Source organism: Belonocnema kinseyi, chromosome 9 (genome assembly GCF_010883055.1).
Source record: "Belonocnema kinseyi isolate 2016_QV_RU_SX_M_011 chromosome 9, B_treatae_v1, whole genome shotgun sequence".
Classification (NCBI taxonomy): Eukaryota; Metazoa; Arthropoda; class Insecta; order Hymenoptera; family Cynipidae; genus Belonocnema; species Belonocnema kinseyi.
In genome coordinates this window covers 61,318,218-61,335,493 of record NC_046665.1, presented here as the reverse complement: position 1 = coordinate 61,335,493, position 17,276 = coordinate 61,318,218, and the positions used below count along the sequence as shown (strand labels likewise).

Genomic DNA, 17,276 nt, shown 5'->3' with positions numbered 1-17,276 from the left:
TAAAATTTTAAACAAATCTAATACCTTATCTGATGACAATGTAAAAATTAATTTTCAATCTAAAAAGATAAATATTCAAAAAAATGTGAGAATTGATATTACAACCAACAAAAATTTATAATTAAAAAAAAAGTTGAATTAAACCAATAAAGATTTGAATCCTCAATTAAAACAGATTAATTTTCAACCAGACAGTTGTTAAATTGTTAAATTCTCAACCTCAAGAATCGAATTTTCAACCAAAAAGAATGAATTTCGAACAAAATGGTTTAATTTTCAACAAAATATTCTATATCATAGAAAAATCCGTGACCCTCTCTATCACCCCCTTCCCTCCCAAAATGATTAAGTAATTTTGAATTTGACGGTACACCCGGAACTTCCTTAAATCGTTTCAATTTCGAAGGATCTATTTTTAAATACCAAGGTATTTATGTTTGGAAATAGGAGTAAAAAATGTCCAGTTTCATATTCAACCAATATTTATTCACACGCCTCTAAATAATGTCCAAATCGTAATTTTTCAGGACTATCTTGAAGCACAATATATTCATGGAGAAGCTGTGAAAGGAAGATTTGGATCAGCAATATCTTGTATCGGAGATATTGATTACGATGATTATGGCGATATCGCAATTGGAGCCCCTTATGAAAATAATCATGGTGCTATATACATTTACAGAGGAAGTAAAGACGGTTTACAGCAAAGTCAAAAAATATTAGGCTCTGAATTTTCTCCCTCGATTCAGGGATTTGGAATTTCAATCTCAGAAGCTCGTGATATCGATGGAAATGAATATCCTGATATTGCAGTCGGAGCTTATTTATCTGATAAAGTGGTTCTTTTACGCTCTAAACCTGTTGTTACTTTAAGAGTATCAAGAATTACTCCCGTAGCTGCTTCGACATTACAAAGAAATTCCACATTTTTTATTGTCGAAGCTTGTTTTTATTATATTGGCATACACGTACCCGAAAGTCTAAGTAAGTGGAATTAATTTCAATTTTTTTTCAATGGTCTGAAGAATCTGAAACAAATAATAAACTTCTTCTGGTTTCTTTACGACGCTACCAGACAGTAATTTATTGCTAGAATACAATTCTTAGCTGCGAATGTTTTTATAGTGGTCTTATACCAATCTGCTTTTTGTTTAATAATTCACAAAAAAATTCGAAGAACTACCTATATTTCAAAGTTTTTGAACACATTATTAAAAGTAAAATTGTATCATCAGATCTAAAAACAAGGAAATAAGTATGCAGTTTGTTTTTAAAGTTATATAAACATAATTTTCCTAAGATTCTTGAGAAAATTCAAAATAAAATTCGTAAGATTTCAAATGTGTCGAAAAAGAATCTAGAAATTTTAAAAGTACTTTTTTTTATTTTACAAAATATATTAGGAAAAAATTGAGTCAGTTTAAAATATATTTCACACTTTTAGACGATTGCAAGAAATTTTATACATTTTCGGAAAGACGTTCAATTTTTTAAAGTATTTTTACTCGCTTCAAAAATTCTAAGAATATAAAATATAAAATAATTTGAAATTTGCTCATGAAGCTTAAGAAATTTTTTTCTCTTTTGAAACTTTAGAAAACTTGATAAAGTTTAATTTTCAAAGTCTTCCAGAATCTACATTTTGTTTAACATTTTTTAATATATTCAAATTTTTAATTATTTTGTAATCTTTTCAAACCTCAAACCTTCTAAACCTTCTAAACCTTCTCAATATATTTTTAAGCAATTCAAACTTTTTCAAAAAGTTTCTAAAATTTTTGCATAAACTTCTAAATATTCTAAACATATTTTCAAATGATTCGAATTTTTCCCAATTTTTTTTTATCTCTGCAAAATGAAAAAAATTGACTTAAAATCTTCCAGATTTTTGTTTGACAAGGTTTAAAAACTAAAAGTCATTTTTTCAAAAGAAAAATCATTTTAAATTATCTTAAGAATCTCAAGAAAATGTTCTCATTCTTGAAACCTTTCCAAATCTCAAACAAAAGGATTAATTTTCCACAAAAAATACGAATTTTGGCAAAATACATTAATTTTCTAGCGAAAATTGTAAATTTGTAACCAAATGAATGAATTTTTAATCAAGGAATTTAACTTTTGAACAAAATAAGTCATCTTAATATTTTTTAATATTGTTAATATTATTAAAAAAAAGAGGAAATTTATTTTTTACAGGTTCTATTTTTAATAATACGTAAATTTAACCAAATTTAATTCGAAATAATAAAGAATTTACAATTTTTAATGAATTTTTAAAATATGTAAAACTTTTTAATTATTTTTAAATTGTTTCAAAACTTCTAAATATCTTTTTACTTTAATTTACTGGAATTTCTTCGAAAATGTTGTTAAAAATAGAATTTTTCCCAATATACACACAGTTTCACAACCACTCAGATTTTCAAGAACCTAAATATTAAGAAAAAATCAAAATTTCAAACTACTTATTTTTTAATTGATTTGTTTTTAAGGATATATCACTTATCAGATATCAGTTCTTTCAGATATGTCAAATCCAAATTTGAACATTAAAGTCCATTTTCAACAAACAAAAAATTCTTAACGATAAACGTAATACCTAATTCATGTTCCAACTGAAACAGATTTTCATTTTGAATAAAAAATAATTGAATTCATCCAAAACGACCAATTTTCAACTAAATATTTAAATTTTCAATCTAAAAATGCAAATTCTCTACAAAACAGTTGAATTTTCAACCAAAAACGATTTTTCAGTCAAGAAATAAGAAAAAAAATTTCTTCGAAATTATAATTTAAAGGGTAAAATAATTTTCAAAGCAAAATAAAGATTGCAAATAACTATCTTGTAAGTTTATTTGTTTTTAAGTTTATATAAATATAATGAAAATTCGATTATGTTTAAAAGATATTTAGGACTTCTAGAAGTTTTGAAGAAATTAAAAAATATTTTATAAATTTTTGGAAACCTTTCAGTTTTTAAATATTTGTTATGGTTTGAAACGTTTTTAAATATTTGTACGTATCCTCATAAAATTAATTTTTTCAAAATAAGAAATTACTTACCATTTTTCCAGGAATCTGATAATTCTTTTATCATTTTGAACCCTTTTGAAATCCCTAAAATGCTTCAAAAGTTGATTTATAAATCTTAAAAAATATAAATTTTGTTTTAAATTGGTTAAAATCTTTATTTTTTTTAATTTTCTCAAAAATTCTTCAAATGTCAGAATTCTTTTTTGAAATTTGAGGAAATCATTTAAAATGTTTCAAAATCTTTTTCAATTTTCTATTTAATTTTTTTTCTTTAAAATTCGAAATATGTTCTGAAATAATACAGTTTTCCTCGAATTCTTTTAATTCCTGCAAAATTAAAAAAATTGTCTTATAATCTTCTAAATTATTTTTCGATATATTTTTTTTATTTTTTGATGTTTTTAAATTTACTTTATAACTTCATTTTTGAAAATTTTAGGAAACCATTTAATATGTTTTGAAATATATTTTAAAATTATTTTAAAATTTATTTTTATAAAATCGTTTAAAATCTTCCCAGGAATCTTGAGAAAAATTGTTTTTTTATGAACTTAAAACCTTTCAATGTCTTTAAAAGCTTCTAAATTTATTGTTTGAGATTTTTAAAAATCTACATTGGATTTAGAAATCTTCTCAAATTAAAAATTATTTTTGAATCATTTAAAATCTTCTAGATATTTCTTGAATACTCGTATTTTTTTAATTTTGTAATCTTTCCAAATTGAAATATTTTGTTTTAATATAATCTTTTACACTCTTTTTCGAATTTTTTAAAAGTCTTTTCCAATCTTCATTTCAAGTTCATTTTACAAAATAAAAAACCATTAAAAATGTTCCCAAGAATGTTAAAAACATTATTTTTTTAATCGTACCAGAAATGCTAAATCTTCTAAATATCTTCTAAAATTATTCGAACTTTTCCTAAAAGTTTTTAAAAGTTATTAAAAATTTTGTCACAAATATTAAAAAAAAATTCTAATCTCAAATTTGTTTAAATGATTAAAAATTACAATTGTTAAAAAACAACAGATTATTGTACACTTGAGTGTATAATATGTATCGAATCATTTATATAAAAGATTGCCTGGTTGCATCCTAACAAAAAATGACTGTCATTTTTGTTAGCTGGAAAGAAAGCTTTAAAATAATTTCATTTTTCAGACGTGACGTTACTTTTAAAGATTGATGAAATTTTTGGAAGAGCTAGATTATCAGAGGAAGCAAATAATGCAACAATTTACGAACTTCCAAGAACTTTGAGCAAGAGCATCGAGTTGTGTGAAAACTTCAAAATATATCTCAATGTAAAATCGAATGTTTAATTATTTTTACACTTGAAAATTGAAATAGCCGTTCCCACTTCAACTTAATGTTTTCAATTCTTATTTCAGGATAAGATACAGAACTTTATAGATCCAATCGAAATAGCAGTATCTCTAATTTTTTATTCAAATAATGAAACAATTACGAATAACCAATTTTGCAAAACTTGCCCTATCATAAACAAAGAAAATTCTAAAACTGAAGATGCGATTCCATTGATGTTTGCTGTTGATTGTGGATCTGATGACATCTGCAATTCAAAATTAGATATTTCGATGTCGAGCAATTTGCAAAATAATAGTTTTGTTCTTGGATCTCGAAATACTTTTTCCATATTTTTGAATATTTCGAATGAAGGTGAACATGCTTATCAAACCCAAGTTCGAATTTTAATTTCAGAACCATTAGTTTTAGCAAGTATTCCACCAGAATGTAGCGAAAATTCGATGGAAATGAATGGAATTGAAAGAGCAATTGAAGTGACTTGTGATGTTGGAAATCCTCTAGAAAGCAGCGTAAGATTTTTTAACTTTCTTCAATTTTTTATCACTAGCATAAAAAGATCTCAATTTTCAGACAAGTAGTTGAACTTTCAATCCAAGCAGATGAATTGTCAAAAAGAAACCGCCTTTTTCTATATTTAATTTTCTCTTAGAAAACAATAAAATTAGAACTGGCCACGAGTGGATTAAAATGCGACAGTAATTATACAGAACTCAAAGCTGAACTTTCGACTCAAAGTTTAAACTCCAACCAGAATAAAATTTACAAAATGCCAATTCATTTTGCCGTCGACTTGGATGTACTATTATCAGGGTAATTCTACAATAATAAGATCGAATTCTCTATCTAACTTTAAATACGGGAAACCAAAACACTTTAAATTTTCAGGAAAACTTCAGAAGATTTGTATTCCTATTCGAGAGAGGAAAAAAGTCCAAAGCACCGAATTTTCGAGCACCTTTACGAAATTCAACAATTCGGTTCTTGTGCAGTAGAAGAAGTCATAGTCACCTTAAAAATTCCTACTGTCCTGCAAGAGAAAGAAAATAATATTGAAATCGCTAAAATCATTCAGATTGTCGGATTCATAAATAATCAGGAGATTCTTTGCTTCGATTCAAATAAAGAAAGGTTCATTCCGCTCAAGGAAGAAAGCAATTCAGTACTAAATGGTGATTTCGAAAAATCAAAACCAATCGCAGTTTTCGAAACGATTAATGTGACAGAAAACCCTTTAAAATATGTTCCACCTGAAAATAGAAGTTTATACATTAATTGTTCAAATCCAATCATTAATTGTATAAAAGTAAATTGCATGTTAGATGGACTTTTCAATTCATCGAATACAAAAATTCTTCTGAAAATGGAATTACAATCATCGACTTTTCAATGTAAGATTATTAATTTAATTCAAAATATTAATGTTTGAAAATATAAAAAAAATTATTTTCAGCGACCGAGATGGAGGGAAAAGATATTTTATTTTTTGTTACGGAAGGTACAATGATTATCACAAAATCCGAGGGATTTGCTAATACAATCGAAACAAAAAGCAATACAACCTATGTGGGAACGACATTTTTGGGATCGCCTATTGAAGAAAAAATTGCCCTTTGGATTTTGGTATCATCAATTCTTTTAGGAATTCTTTTACTCATTTTACTAATTTTAATATTGACAAAATTAGGTTTCTTCACCAGAAATCGAAGGAAACAACTCCGTGCTTTGAAAGCCGATTCAAAAGTAAGTTAAATTATAATATTAAAATTGATACAGGGATCGGATCGACTAGAAGGCTGAAGAAAATCGCATTAGTTCGCATAACATTTGAACAGCAATGAAAAAAGCAGTATCAGACGTAGAGTCGATAATTTTCATCGATTTTCAAATATTCTTTGAACAAATTTTTAACAATAGTCATTCAGCTTGAAGGATTCTGAATTTGTGTTTAAAATATTTCTTTTTTGTATATATTTTTCCTTTTTAGGTTTATAATATTTTAAACAAACCAATTGAATTTTTAAAAACACAGTTAAATTATGAACCTGAAAAGTAAAAATTTAAACATCAAAAGAAACTTCTCGACGAAGAAAGATGAATTTTCAACCAACTAGTTGAATTAAAAAAAAATTTCAAGATAAAAGACCATTTTTTCAGAAGACAGTTGAACTTTCAACAAAAAAGTTCATTCTTAACCAAGAAATATGAAGCTTCAAGCAAAAAGATTACTTTTCCACCATAAAAGATAAATTTTCAATCCATAAGGATAAATTTTCTACAAAATAGTAGGATTTTTGATAAAAAAAGATTACTTTAGAACCAAATAATAAATTTTTCAATCAAATAGTGGAACTTTTTACTAAAAAGAATTAACTTTCAACCAAAAACAGTTCAATTTTCTTATTGGGTTCTATTAATTCACTTTCTTGAAATATGGTAAAAACGAGAAATTCTTTTGAACCAAACCGAATTTTCGAATTTTCAAACCAACAAAGCGAATTTTTTAAATGACAGTTGAATTATCAACCAGAACAATTAAAGTTTTAACAAAAAAAGATCATTTTCAACGAAGAAAGACGAATTATCTACCAAATAGTTAAATTTGAATAATATATTTTGAAGCAAATAGTTTAATTTTCATGCCAAAGGACGAAGTTTCTAGAAGACAGCTACATTTTTAAAGAAGAAAGATAAATTTCCAACCAAAAAAATGTGATTTTTCTACCATAAGAGAAAAATTTTCGATTTTAATGGATGAATTTTGAATTAAAACCTACGAATATTAAAAAAAAGTTAACTTTTCGACCTTGTTGGGTTCTTTTAATTTAGTTACTTGAAAACGGGAAAAAATCTCTCAAACCAAGCAAATAGTCCAATTTAAAAAAAGAAACTTCAAAAAAATAGTTCAATTCTCAAGCCAAAAAGGCAGTTTTTTTAAAGCCCCTTCGATTATCAACCTGGGAAGTTTAATTTTTAACAAAAAATTTAATTTTTCAACAAAAAATATGAATTTTTAACCAAATAGTTAAATTAAAAAAATATATTTCATAATAAATAGTTGAATTTAATACCAAATAGTTAATCCTTCAGTCAAAAGATACGATTGTTTAACAAAATAGTTGGATTTTCAAGATAAATAAATTTTTTACAAAACAGTTGAATTAAACAAAAAATAATTTTCAACTAAGAAAGATGAATGTCCCACAAAACAGTTAAATTTTTTTACCAAAAAAGATGAACAAATTAATTGAATTTGGAACGAAATGATTAAATTTTGAACCGAATGATTGAATTTTCAAATAAAAGAGATTAAATCTCAATTAAAAACAGTTGCATTTCAAGCCAAAAAAGAGAATTTTTTAGAATACAGTTGAATCGCCAGTCTGAAAAATTGGAATTTCAATAAATAGATAGTTTTCAATCAGAAAAGATGAAATTTGTAATAAAATAGTTGGATTATAATAAACAAGACATTATTTTTAACCAAATAGTTGCACTTACATCCAAACAGTTGAACTTTCAGTCAAAAAATTAATTTTTAACCAAAAAAGATGATTTTTCTAACAAAACAGGGAAATTTTCAATCTAAAAGGATGACTTTTCTATCCAAAAAGGCGAATGTTCAACAAAAATTCACATTTTTTACCAAAGAAGATGAATTTTCAACCAAATAGTCGAATTTTTAAACAAAAAAAAAAAATTTAAGTCTTTCAACCAAAGATATTTGGATTTTTTAAATGGGCTGAAAACAGGAAAAAAAATAATAAATTCTTTCAAAAAGGGGAAAAAAGTATGAAGACTATATTACAATTTGAAATTAATTGACTTTAAACGTTTTTTACTTGAAAGTGTCCAACTGTTAGGGCTTACGAATTGAAAAAATTAAAACTTCGAATACGGATTGACAACATTAGAAATTTTTTAATTGCAACCGCCCTTAATTAAAAATTTTGGAATTATAAAGCTTTAGTAAGAAATTATTCAATTTTTACTTTTCTCTAATAAAATATTACAACTTTGTATGGTTTTAAATTTCAAGCTGAAAAGTTTCATTGTGGTACAATTTGAAACTAACAATAGCGAACTTCTGAGAAAAACAGAAAAAACTCAATTAGTCGTATTTTTCTTGAAAAAGTCGCATTTTTCTCAAAAAAGTCGCAAGATCCGAGCCCTGTTAATGTTTAGATTAAAATTCTCAAAAAATTAATTCACAGCTTATATTCCTTCCACAGAAAAAAAGACGACCAATGGCAGAAGCCTCTTCATCGAGAATAGCCCTAGACCAAGATTACTAATTAAAAAAAGGTTCATTCACATAAATTAATTTATTTGATCGCTTTGGAAGCAATTATGCATACAACTGTGTAGTATTAGCCGTACATCGAGACTTGAAAGAGGGCCTAAAAAATCAGCGTCTCAAGATAAAAAATAAGATTCTCAACAATTAGATAAATTGTCTAAAACTATTTTACTCGATGCTCCTGTTTCCACTAATCTTAAAAATACCGCATAGCAAAAAATAGCCTTGGATGTCTTGATAGATCAAAAATTATCCTCAACGAGTTCAATAAAATTTATCTTAAAATATAACGGAAATATGTGAGATTCTCTTTGTACTCGCAAAAATGCTTACGCCCTTTATACCTGAGCTACAAGGCCTTTTTCAAACATCGAATAAAATTCGCTGTCTTAATATATTTTCTAATCATGCATAAATATTTTTTTTTACTTTTGATTCAAAAGTAATAATTCAACAATGAATCTCTGTTTAAACAGGGTGTCTTCCTCAATCCTGGAAAAAAAATTTAGAATAAAAATGCAAACAAATTTTTATTTGATCTTTTTATACTTAACATTCAGTGCATATTTAGGTAAAATTAGTGTGGGTATAATATTAAATTCAATTTAAACCGATTTAAATTCCTAACTTTTCAAGTAAAAATATTGCATTTCAACAATACAGATAAATTCTCAATCAAATAGTGGTATTTAATAAAAAAGATCTACTTTTAACCAAATAGTTGAATTTTAAACTACACAAATACCAAAAATGTAATAGTCCAAATTTCAATTTAAAAAATCAAAGTTTAATTCTTAATCAAAAGTTGAATAGTTGAATTTTCAACCAAAAATTGAATACTTACATTTTTAGAGATCAGTTAAATATTCAATTAATAAATTTAGTTTAAACAAAAAAAAACGAATTTTAAACTGAATAATTAAATTTTCCATCAAAAAGATAAATTTTTAACTAAAATGATGAATCTTTAACTGGAATAGTTAAATTTTCCTACCAAAAAAAGTCGAATTTTCAACTAAAAGAGATAAATTATCTACCCAAAGTAGAACAATTAAATTTTCAGTTAAAAAACTAATCTTTAACAAGATAAATGAATTTTCAACCATAAAAGATGGAATATTCAATTGGCATACTTACATTTTCAGTTAACAAATAATGATTTTTAAATATTGAATAAATAAATAATAAATATCTATAATACATTATATATAATAAATAATACAAATAAATTGATAATTAACTTTTCCAAATAGGAAAAGAGGCAATTAAAAAATTCTAATACATTTCTAAAATACAGATTAATTCTCAATCAAATAGTTGGATTTTCAAAAAAAAAACAAAGGTTTACTTTCAACCAACCTGATGAATTTTAAACTAAAAAAATATGAAAAATTTAATAATCAAATTTTCAATTTAAAAAATTAATTTTGAACAAAATAAAGATGTTACACCAACATAGTTATATTTTCAACAAAAGATATGAATCTTCAACCCAAAAATTAGATTTTTAACAAATTATATGGATTTTCAACCAAATAATTGAATTTTCAACTAAGAAGATTCAACCAAAAATGGAATTACTAAATTTCTAGATAAAAAATTAATTTGCAAGAAGAAAACGATGTTTTAACCAATTAGTTCAATTTTTAACAAAGAGATGAATTTTCAATCAACAATTGAATAATTAGATTTTCATAGATAAATTTTAACCAAAATGATGGAATGCTCAACTCAATCAGTTAAATATTCAATTTAAAATAATATTTGAAACAAAAAAAAAACCGAATTTTACACTAAATAGTTAAATTTTCTATCAAAAAGATAAATTTTTAACTAAAATAAATAATAAAAATAAATTGATAATTACCTTTTCCAAATAGGAGAAAAGTCAATCAAAAAATTCTAATATATTTTTAGAATTGCTAATATTTAATACATTCTTTAAAAAAAAGTTAAATAACAAATTCTCTCAAGAAATTTGAGATAAAATTATTTGAACACAATTAAAAGAAATTTCATAATAATAATAATAGGCAAATCCTGCAGACTGGAACGAATCATGAGTAAAAAAGAGTTTAAAAAAAATTAATTAAAAAATGAGCATGGAATAATCCCTAATGAAAGGATCTAAATTGGCCCTGAATCCTTTTCGTGCTCATTTTGCATAAAACTATTCCCGAAAAAATAGATTTCTTTTAGATCTTTTAATTAAAATACAAAGTAATGAATTTGCAACAGAAATCGTCGAGTTTTAAATGAAAAAGATTAATTTTTAACTGAAATATTTTAATTTTAAATAAAAAAGAACAGTTTTCAACTAACATGATGACTATTAATTAGAACAATTGAATTTTTAACCAAGAAGATTAATTTCTACTAAAAAGAATGGATTTTTCTAGTTAAAAAAAAAATTTCAACCAAGAATTGAACAGTTAAATTTTAGAATAAAAAAAATGTTTGATAAGAAAAATGAATTTTTATCTAAAATAGTGAAATATTTAACTGGCATAGTTAAGCTTTCGACTAAAATAGTAATATAAAGCTACTTTTACAAATGCAGAAACATTGTTATTCAATTGTATATTACAATTAAAAAAAAATTAAACACGCTCTCGAATAAATTTCCTGACTTGAAAACAAAAATTCTCTAAACTATTCAGGTTTTTCCAGGTAAGACAGACACTCTGTTAAAGCTTTGTGATGTTTTTTGAATGTGAAAGAGTAAGCCAGACAAAACTTCAATGTGCTGCTGAAAACCATTGAAATATTATTTATAATTCGTTTAAATTAATCTTCGTCATCGCCAAGGCCGAGACCTTTGGAAATTTCGGCTGCGGATAATTTTCCACCCCCTGGAGGGCTAGGAGACCTTGGAGAAGGTTGAGGGGGTGCTGAGTCGTGATGTCTTCCGAAATTCTGAGGTTGTGGTGCATACGAAGGACGATCATCCTCGTGGTGCGATTGCTGTGTAAATGATTTATAATTACAAAAAATACCTAGGTTCAAGTTTTCTAAGTTGAGAATGTTACTTCAAAGTTAGAAAAAAAGTATATATATTTTAGAAAAGCTAGAAACATCTTAAGAATCGTAAGACTTCTGGAAAAATACATCCAAGAAAAAGATATAACAAAAAAAGTATCTTCGATGCCTTTTTCCATAAAGGAATGTCCATAAATAATGTTAACAAATTTCGGGCTTTTTTAATCCCTCAGAAGTTTATTCTGCGTTCGTGAAAACAACCAGTTTTTAACATTTTTTTTCGTTATAGGAATAAAAATTGTTTTTGGTAACTATGTACAGCGGAAATCGGGTGATTTTTCATGAAAATAGGGGGATAAATTCTTTTTAATGAAATTAATATATGGGTACCATATATTGAATTCAGTATGAAATGATTTGAATTCCTAAAATCTTAAGTTCAAATATATTACATTCTTAACGAAATAATTAAATTTTCAAGCCAAAAACACGAATTTAAAAAAATTAACATTCAAATTTTCGAATAAGGAAGATAACTTTAACAGAAAGAGGAATTTCCAACAACAAATTTAGGAATTTTCAACAAAAAAGACCAAATTTCAATCGGTCGAATTTAACGAAAAGTTTTTAAAATAAAATAGTTGAATCCTCAACCAAGAAAATGAATTACCAACAAACAAGATTAATTTTTTAACCAAAAAGACGAATTTTCAAGTAAATGCATGGATTTTCTGCCAAATAGTTGCATTTTGAACATATAAAGGATATATTTTCAACCAAATAAGGAATAGTTCAATTCTCAGATACCAAAGAGGCGGATCTTTAAAAAAAAGTATTTTTAACACAATAGTAGAATTTTCAACCATGTACTTGAGTTCTAAACTAAAAAATAAAACTATTTAAGCAAATATTTAAACATTAAACCACGAAGATGAATTTACCACCTAGAAGAATAATTTTCTAGGAAAAAAAGACGAGCTTTCAACAAAAACATGGATTTTCTCCAAAAAATTTTAATTTTGAAGCAGGTTTTAAAGACAGATGCATTTTTTACTAAATAATTATTTTTTCAAATAAATATTTTAATTTTTAACCAAATACTTTAATTTTCCGCCAAAATAGTTTATTTTTCAACAGAAATGATAATTTTTAACCAAACAATTTAATTTTCTACCAAATTGTTAAATTTTCAAACCAAAAAGCCGAATTTTCTACAGAATAGTTAAATTTTTTACTAAAAAAATATGTATTTTGAATAAAAAAGTTAATTTATAACTAAATCGTTGTCTTTTAAACTAAAATGATTAATCATCAACCAAAACATTGCATTTTTTACAAAGTAGTTAAAATTTAGACCAAATAGTTTATTTTTCAATCAAAAAAGATGAATTTTCATCGAAACATGTAATATTTTATATTTATATTATATATTTTATATTTCACAAAAAACAATACGAATTCCCAACAAAATAGTTGTATCCTCGACCAAAACAATTGATTTTTAAAGACAAATTTGAATTTTAACCGAAAAAGATCAAATTTCTACCAAGAGATCAATTTTCAAAAGAAGAAAAAAACGAATTTTAAACATGAGTTGAATTTTCAACCAAATACTTGAATTTTCTACAAGCAAAGATTAATTTTGAATTCAAAATATCAATATTAATATTAATACTCAAGAAAACAGCTAAATTTTCAATCAAATAGTTGAATTTTCAACCAAAAAGAGGATTTGTTAACCAAAAAAGTTAATTTCCTGCCAAAAAGACGAATGATCAATAAAATATATAAATTTTCAACCAGAAATTAAAAAATTATTTTCTAAACAAAACTGAAAAAAATTTTCAACCAAATAGTTAAATTTTCAACCAAACAGGTGAATTCTCAAACAAACTAAAATTAATTTTTGACCAAAAATATGACTTTCTAACAAAATAGTTACAACCAAAAATATAATAGTAGACTTTTCAACCAAGAAGAACGAACTTTTAACAAAAAATAGTTGGATTTCTATATTGGGTTTGTCTTTTCTATTAATTCCGTTCGCATTTAAGCGAAATAACGAAAAAAGGGGAAATAGCTTGAAAAAAGAGAAATTCTTTAAAAAGAGAGGAAAAAGGCAATATGGAATAGCGTGTGAATTCCGAAATATAAAAGTGATTTTAAAATTCATTAAGTTATTTGTGAAATGTACCGTTGCAGGGGAAATGTAACGAACGTTATTGGTAACGTAGTTTATGGACAACCCCTAATTAAAAGTCTTATAATTTTTCATCATACCTCTTCTAACGCAGATTGCACTTCTCGCAAGAAAGAATCGACCTAGTAAAGATAAAAAAAACACCGCAGCTCTTAGAATTAATAGGCAGAGATTAGAAGCGTTATTACAGAATGCACCAGAATCACATAACGATTGTAAAAACTAAAAAAAAAAAAGGAAACTCATTGTTCATAGAATATATTTCACACAAAAATGTCACACATAAATGTTGCGAATTGCAAAAAGTTCTTATACACTTCTCATAGATAACAACCCTTGAAGGTTTAACTGAAAAAAAATCAACATGCAGAGTACAATCTTAAAAAATATAAATAAATAAATTAACAGTAATGATAAAGAGTCATTTTTAATATCACACATGCAGTTACGATCCTGGTCTGAGAGATAAAGCCAAGCGATTAGACATTAGCTAAAAAGTAATCTTCATTTTTGCCCTGAACTTTGTACTAATTTGGTCATCGCTCTTTTTCTACTTACGTCCTTGCGTTTTGAAAATCCGTCGATGGCAGAACTGAGCAAACTGGAGCCAAGGGCTGAGCCCAAATTCGTTAAAAGATCAGAACCCTGGGAGCTTTGGGCTCCTCCAGGATATCCTCCTCCTCCTTGTTGATAACCTCCGTAGCCTCCCGAAGGTTGGTAGGCAGGTTGCTGATTACCACCTCCAAAAGCACCTAAAAGTGAACCTAATCCTCCCAGAGGATCTGACTGAGGAGCCGGTTGCTGATGACCTCCTCCTCCTCCTCCTCCTCCTCCTCCTCCTCCTCCTCCTAAAGAAAAGCTCGAAATTATAATTCTCTAAACTAAAATTTAATCCAAAAAGACATGCTAAACGGAATTTACAACTCGAATTAAGAAACTAACAGGAATCACAGCGGTTCCGGAGTTCAATTTTAAATAGACAAGGGAACTTTTTTCGAAAAAAGGGAAATCAAAAGAAGATTGCATTTATTACTGAAAACTTTGCATTATTTATCCACTGATAAGTTTTGACTCATTCAACAAAAAAACTTGAATTAGAAAAAAAAATGAAATTTTGATTTAAAGAAAAGTTAATTTTATACAAAAAAATACGAATTTCCAACAAAATAGTTCAATTTCAACAAAAAGTTGAATTTGTACCCAAAAAAACCCCCCCTTCTGACCAAAAAAGGAATCAGTACATTTTCAATTACCAAAGTAATTTTTCAACAACAAAAAAAGGAATTTTCAACAAAACAGTTCATTTTCCAACCAAAAAATGCATTTTTAAGAAAGTACTTTAACTTTAACACCTATTTGTTAAGTTTTTAACCAAAAAGTTGCATTTAGAAAAAAAAATCAATTTGTAGCGAAACAAAACGATTTTTTAACCAATTTAAAGCATTCTCAATCAAAAAGTTGAATGTTTAATTAAAAAACATAAATTTTTAAACAAAAAGATTAATTTACTACGAAAAAAGACAAATTTTCAATAAAATTTAAAAAGTTGAATTTTTAAGAAAGAAAGAATTTTTGAAAATTTAAGGTATTTAAATGAGATTAAAATCAAATTTAAAATCCTATTTAACGTCCAATAATAAAGTTGATGTGAATAATTCCTGAAAATAAAATCAAGAATGTAACGACCAAATTTGAACAAACAGAATAAAATGTTTCCTTTGTAATCAGAAAAAGAAAAAGAAACTTCTTTCTCCTCAAAAAAAAGGAAAAAGTTTTCCTCCTTCTGGCCAGAAATAGAAAAGAAAAAAGAAAAATGAGAAGGCAACCAACCAATCCCCTTCCTTCTCTTTTTTATTTCATTCGTCTTCTTTTTTTCCTTATCATTATCAAATCAAAATTAAAAAACATTTGTAAGCAAAAAATATATAATTATAAAAAGTATTCTAAAAAATAAATATATAATAATAAAAATATATAATACAGTAGTTCAACTTTAAAACATAGTTATTGCATTTTTAAGAAAAGATGATTTTTTAAATAAAAAGTTAGATTTTCTACCGAAGAAAACCGGTTTTAACCAAATTAAGGAATTCTCAACCAAAAATTTGAATTTTTAAACAAAAAGATTAAATTATTACAAAACAAAAATTTTTTAACAGAATTCAAGAATTCTGAGCCAAAAAGTTGAATTCTCAACTAAAACGGAATTCTACCAGAGTTTTATGCCAAAAAGTTGAAGTTTCAACTAGAAAAGATAAATTTTCAAACAAAAATATTAGTTTTTTACCTAAAAAAAAACGAATTTTTAACAAAATTCTTTACCTAAAAGTTGAATTTTCAACTAAAAGGTATTAATTTTCAAACAAACAAATTACTTTACGAAAAAAGAATAAGAATTTTTAATAAAATTTAAGAGTAAGCATCCAAAAAGTTGAACGTTCGACTAAATAACAAGAATTTTTAAACAAAAAAATTAATTTACTACCAAAAAAATCGAATTTTTAATCAAATTTCAAAAATTCTCAACCAAAAAGTTGAAGTATCAACTAAAAAAGATGAATTTTTAAACAAAAAGATTAATGTTCTACCGAGAAAAAAACGAATTTTTAAGAAAATTCTTAAGTAAAAAGTTGAATTTTCAACTAAAAAATATAAATTTCAAAACAAACAAATTAATATACGAACAAAAAATACGAATTTTCAATAAAATTCAAAAAGTTCTTTTTTTAAGAAAGAAAGAATTTTTTAAATAAAGTAGTTCAACTTTAAAACTTAGTTATTGAATTAAAAAAAAATTATTTTTAAAATAAAAAGTTTAATTTTCAACCGAAAAAAACGGTTTTTACCCACGTTTAAGAAGAATTTTTAAATTTGGATTATTCAAGTTGAACTAATTTGTTAAAAAATGTTTAAAAAATTTTTTTTTCTTTCTAAACCAAAAAGTTAAAGTTTCAACTTAAAAAGATGAATTTATAAACAAGAAGATTAATTTACACCAAAAAAATCGAATTTTTATTAAAATTCGAGAGTTCTAAACCAAAAAGTTTAAGTTTCAACTAGAAAAGATGAATTTTTAAATAAAAAGATTCCTCGTCTACCGAAAAAAACGAATTTTTAACCAAATTCTTTACCTGAAAGTTGAATTTTTAACTAAGAAATATGAATTTTTAATCAAATTTAAGAGCACGCATCCTAAAAGTTGAACTTTCATCTAAATAACAAGAATTTTTAAACAAAAAGATTAATTTACTACCCAAAAATTCGATTTTTCAATCAAATTTCAAGAATTCTTAACCAAAAAGTTGAATGTTTAATTAAAAAACATGAATTTTTAAACAAAAAGATTCATTTTCTATTAAAAACATTGCTCACCTGGAAACGCACTAAAAACATTCCCATACGTACGTTTAGAACATTTTTAGAAAACTAGGACCC

The 17,276-nt window shown here is 25.4% G+C and overlaps 2 protein-coding genes across 6 annotated transcripts in view; one reads left to right on the top strand and one right to left on the bottom strand.

The window, feature by feature from the left end:
• LOC117180080 (integrin alpha-8-like) overlaps positions 1-8,944 on the top strand; it is a 26,057-nt gene extending 17,113 nt beyond the window's left edge. The window contains exons 4-10 of one of the 2 annotated variants that reach the window (XM_033372397.1): positions 528-984; positions 4,198-4,340; positions 4,428-4,874; positions 5,015-5,175; positions 5,251-5,753; positions 5,816-6,105; positions 8,595-8,944. In XM_033372397.1, coding sequence (XP_033228288.1) covers positions 528-984; positions 4,198-4,340; positions 4,428-4,874; positions 5,015-5,175; positions 5,251-5,753; positions 5,816-6,105; positions 8,595-8,657 — 2,064 coding nt within the window. In that variant the 3' untranslated portion in view covers positions 8,658-8,944. Of the gene's footprint in view, positions 1-527; positions 985-4,197; positions 4,341-4,427; positions 4,875-5,014; positions 5,176-5,250; positions 5,754-5,815; positions 6,106-8,576 lie in introns of both variants that reach the window. The other variant, XM_033372396.1, reaches the window with a different exon arrangement.
• Positions 8,945-11,105: 2,161 nt separating this feature from the next.
• LOC117180789 (spidroin-2-like) overlaps positions 11,106-17,276 on the bottom strand; it is a 21,126-nt gene continuing 14,955 nt past the window's right edge. Inside the window, exons 6-8 of one of the 4 annotated variants that reach the window (XM_033373291.1) lie at positions 14,400-14,674; positions 13,922-13,963; positions 11,106-11,626 (exon numbers count right to left, since the gene is read on the bottom strand). In XM_033373291.1, the coding sequence (XP_033229182.1) occupies positions 11,450-11,626; positions 13,922-13,963; positions 14,400-14,674 (494 nt within the window). In that variant the 3' untranslated portion in view covers positions 11,106-11,449. The remainder of the gene's footprint in view (positions 11,627-13,921; positions 13,964-14,399; positions 14,675-17,276) is intronic. The other 3 variants (XM_033373290.1, XM_033373292.1, XM_033373293.1) reach the window with 3 other exon arrangements.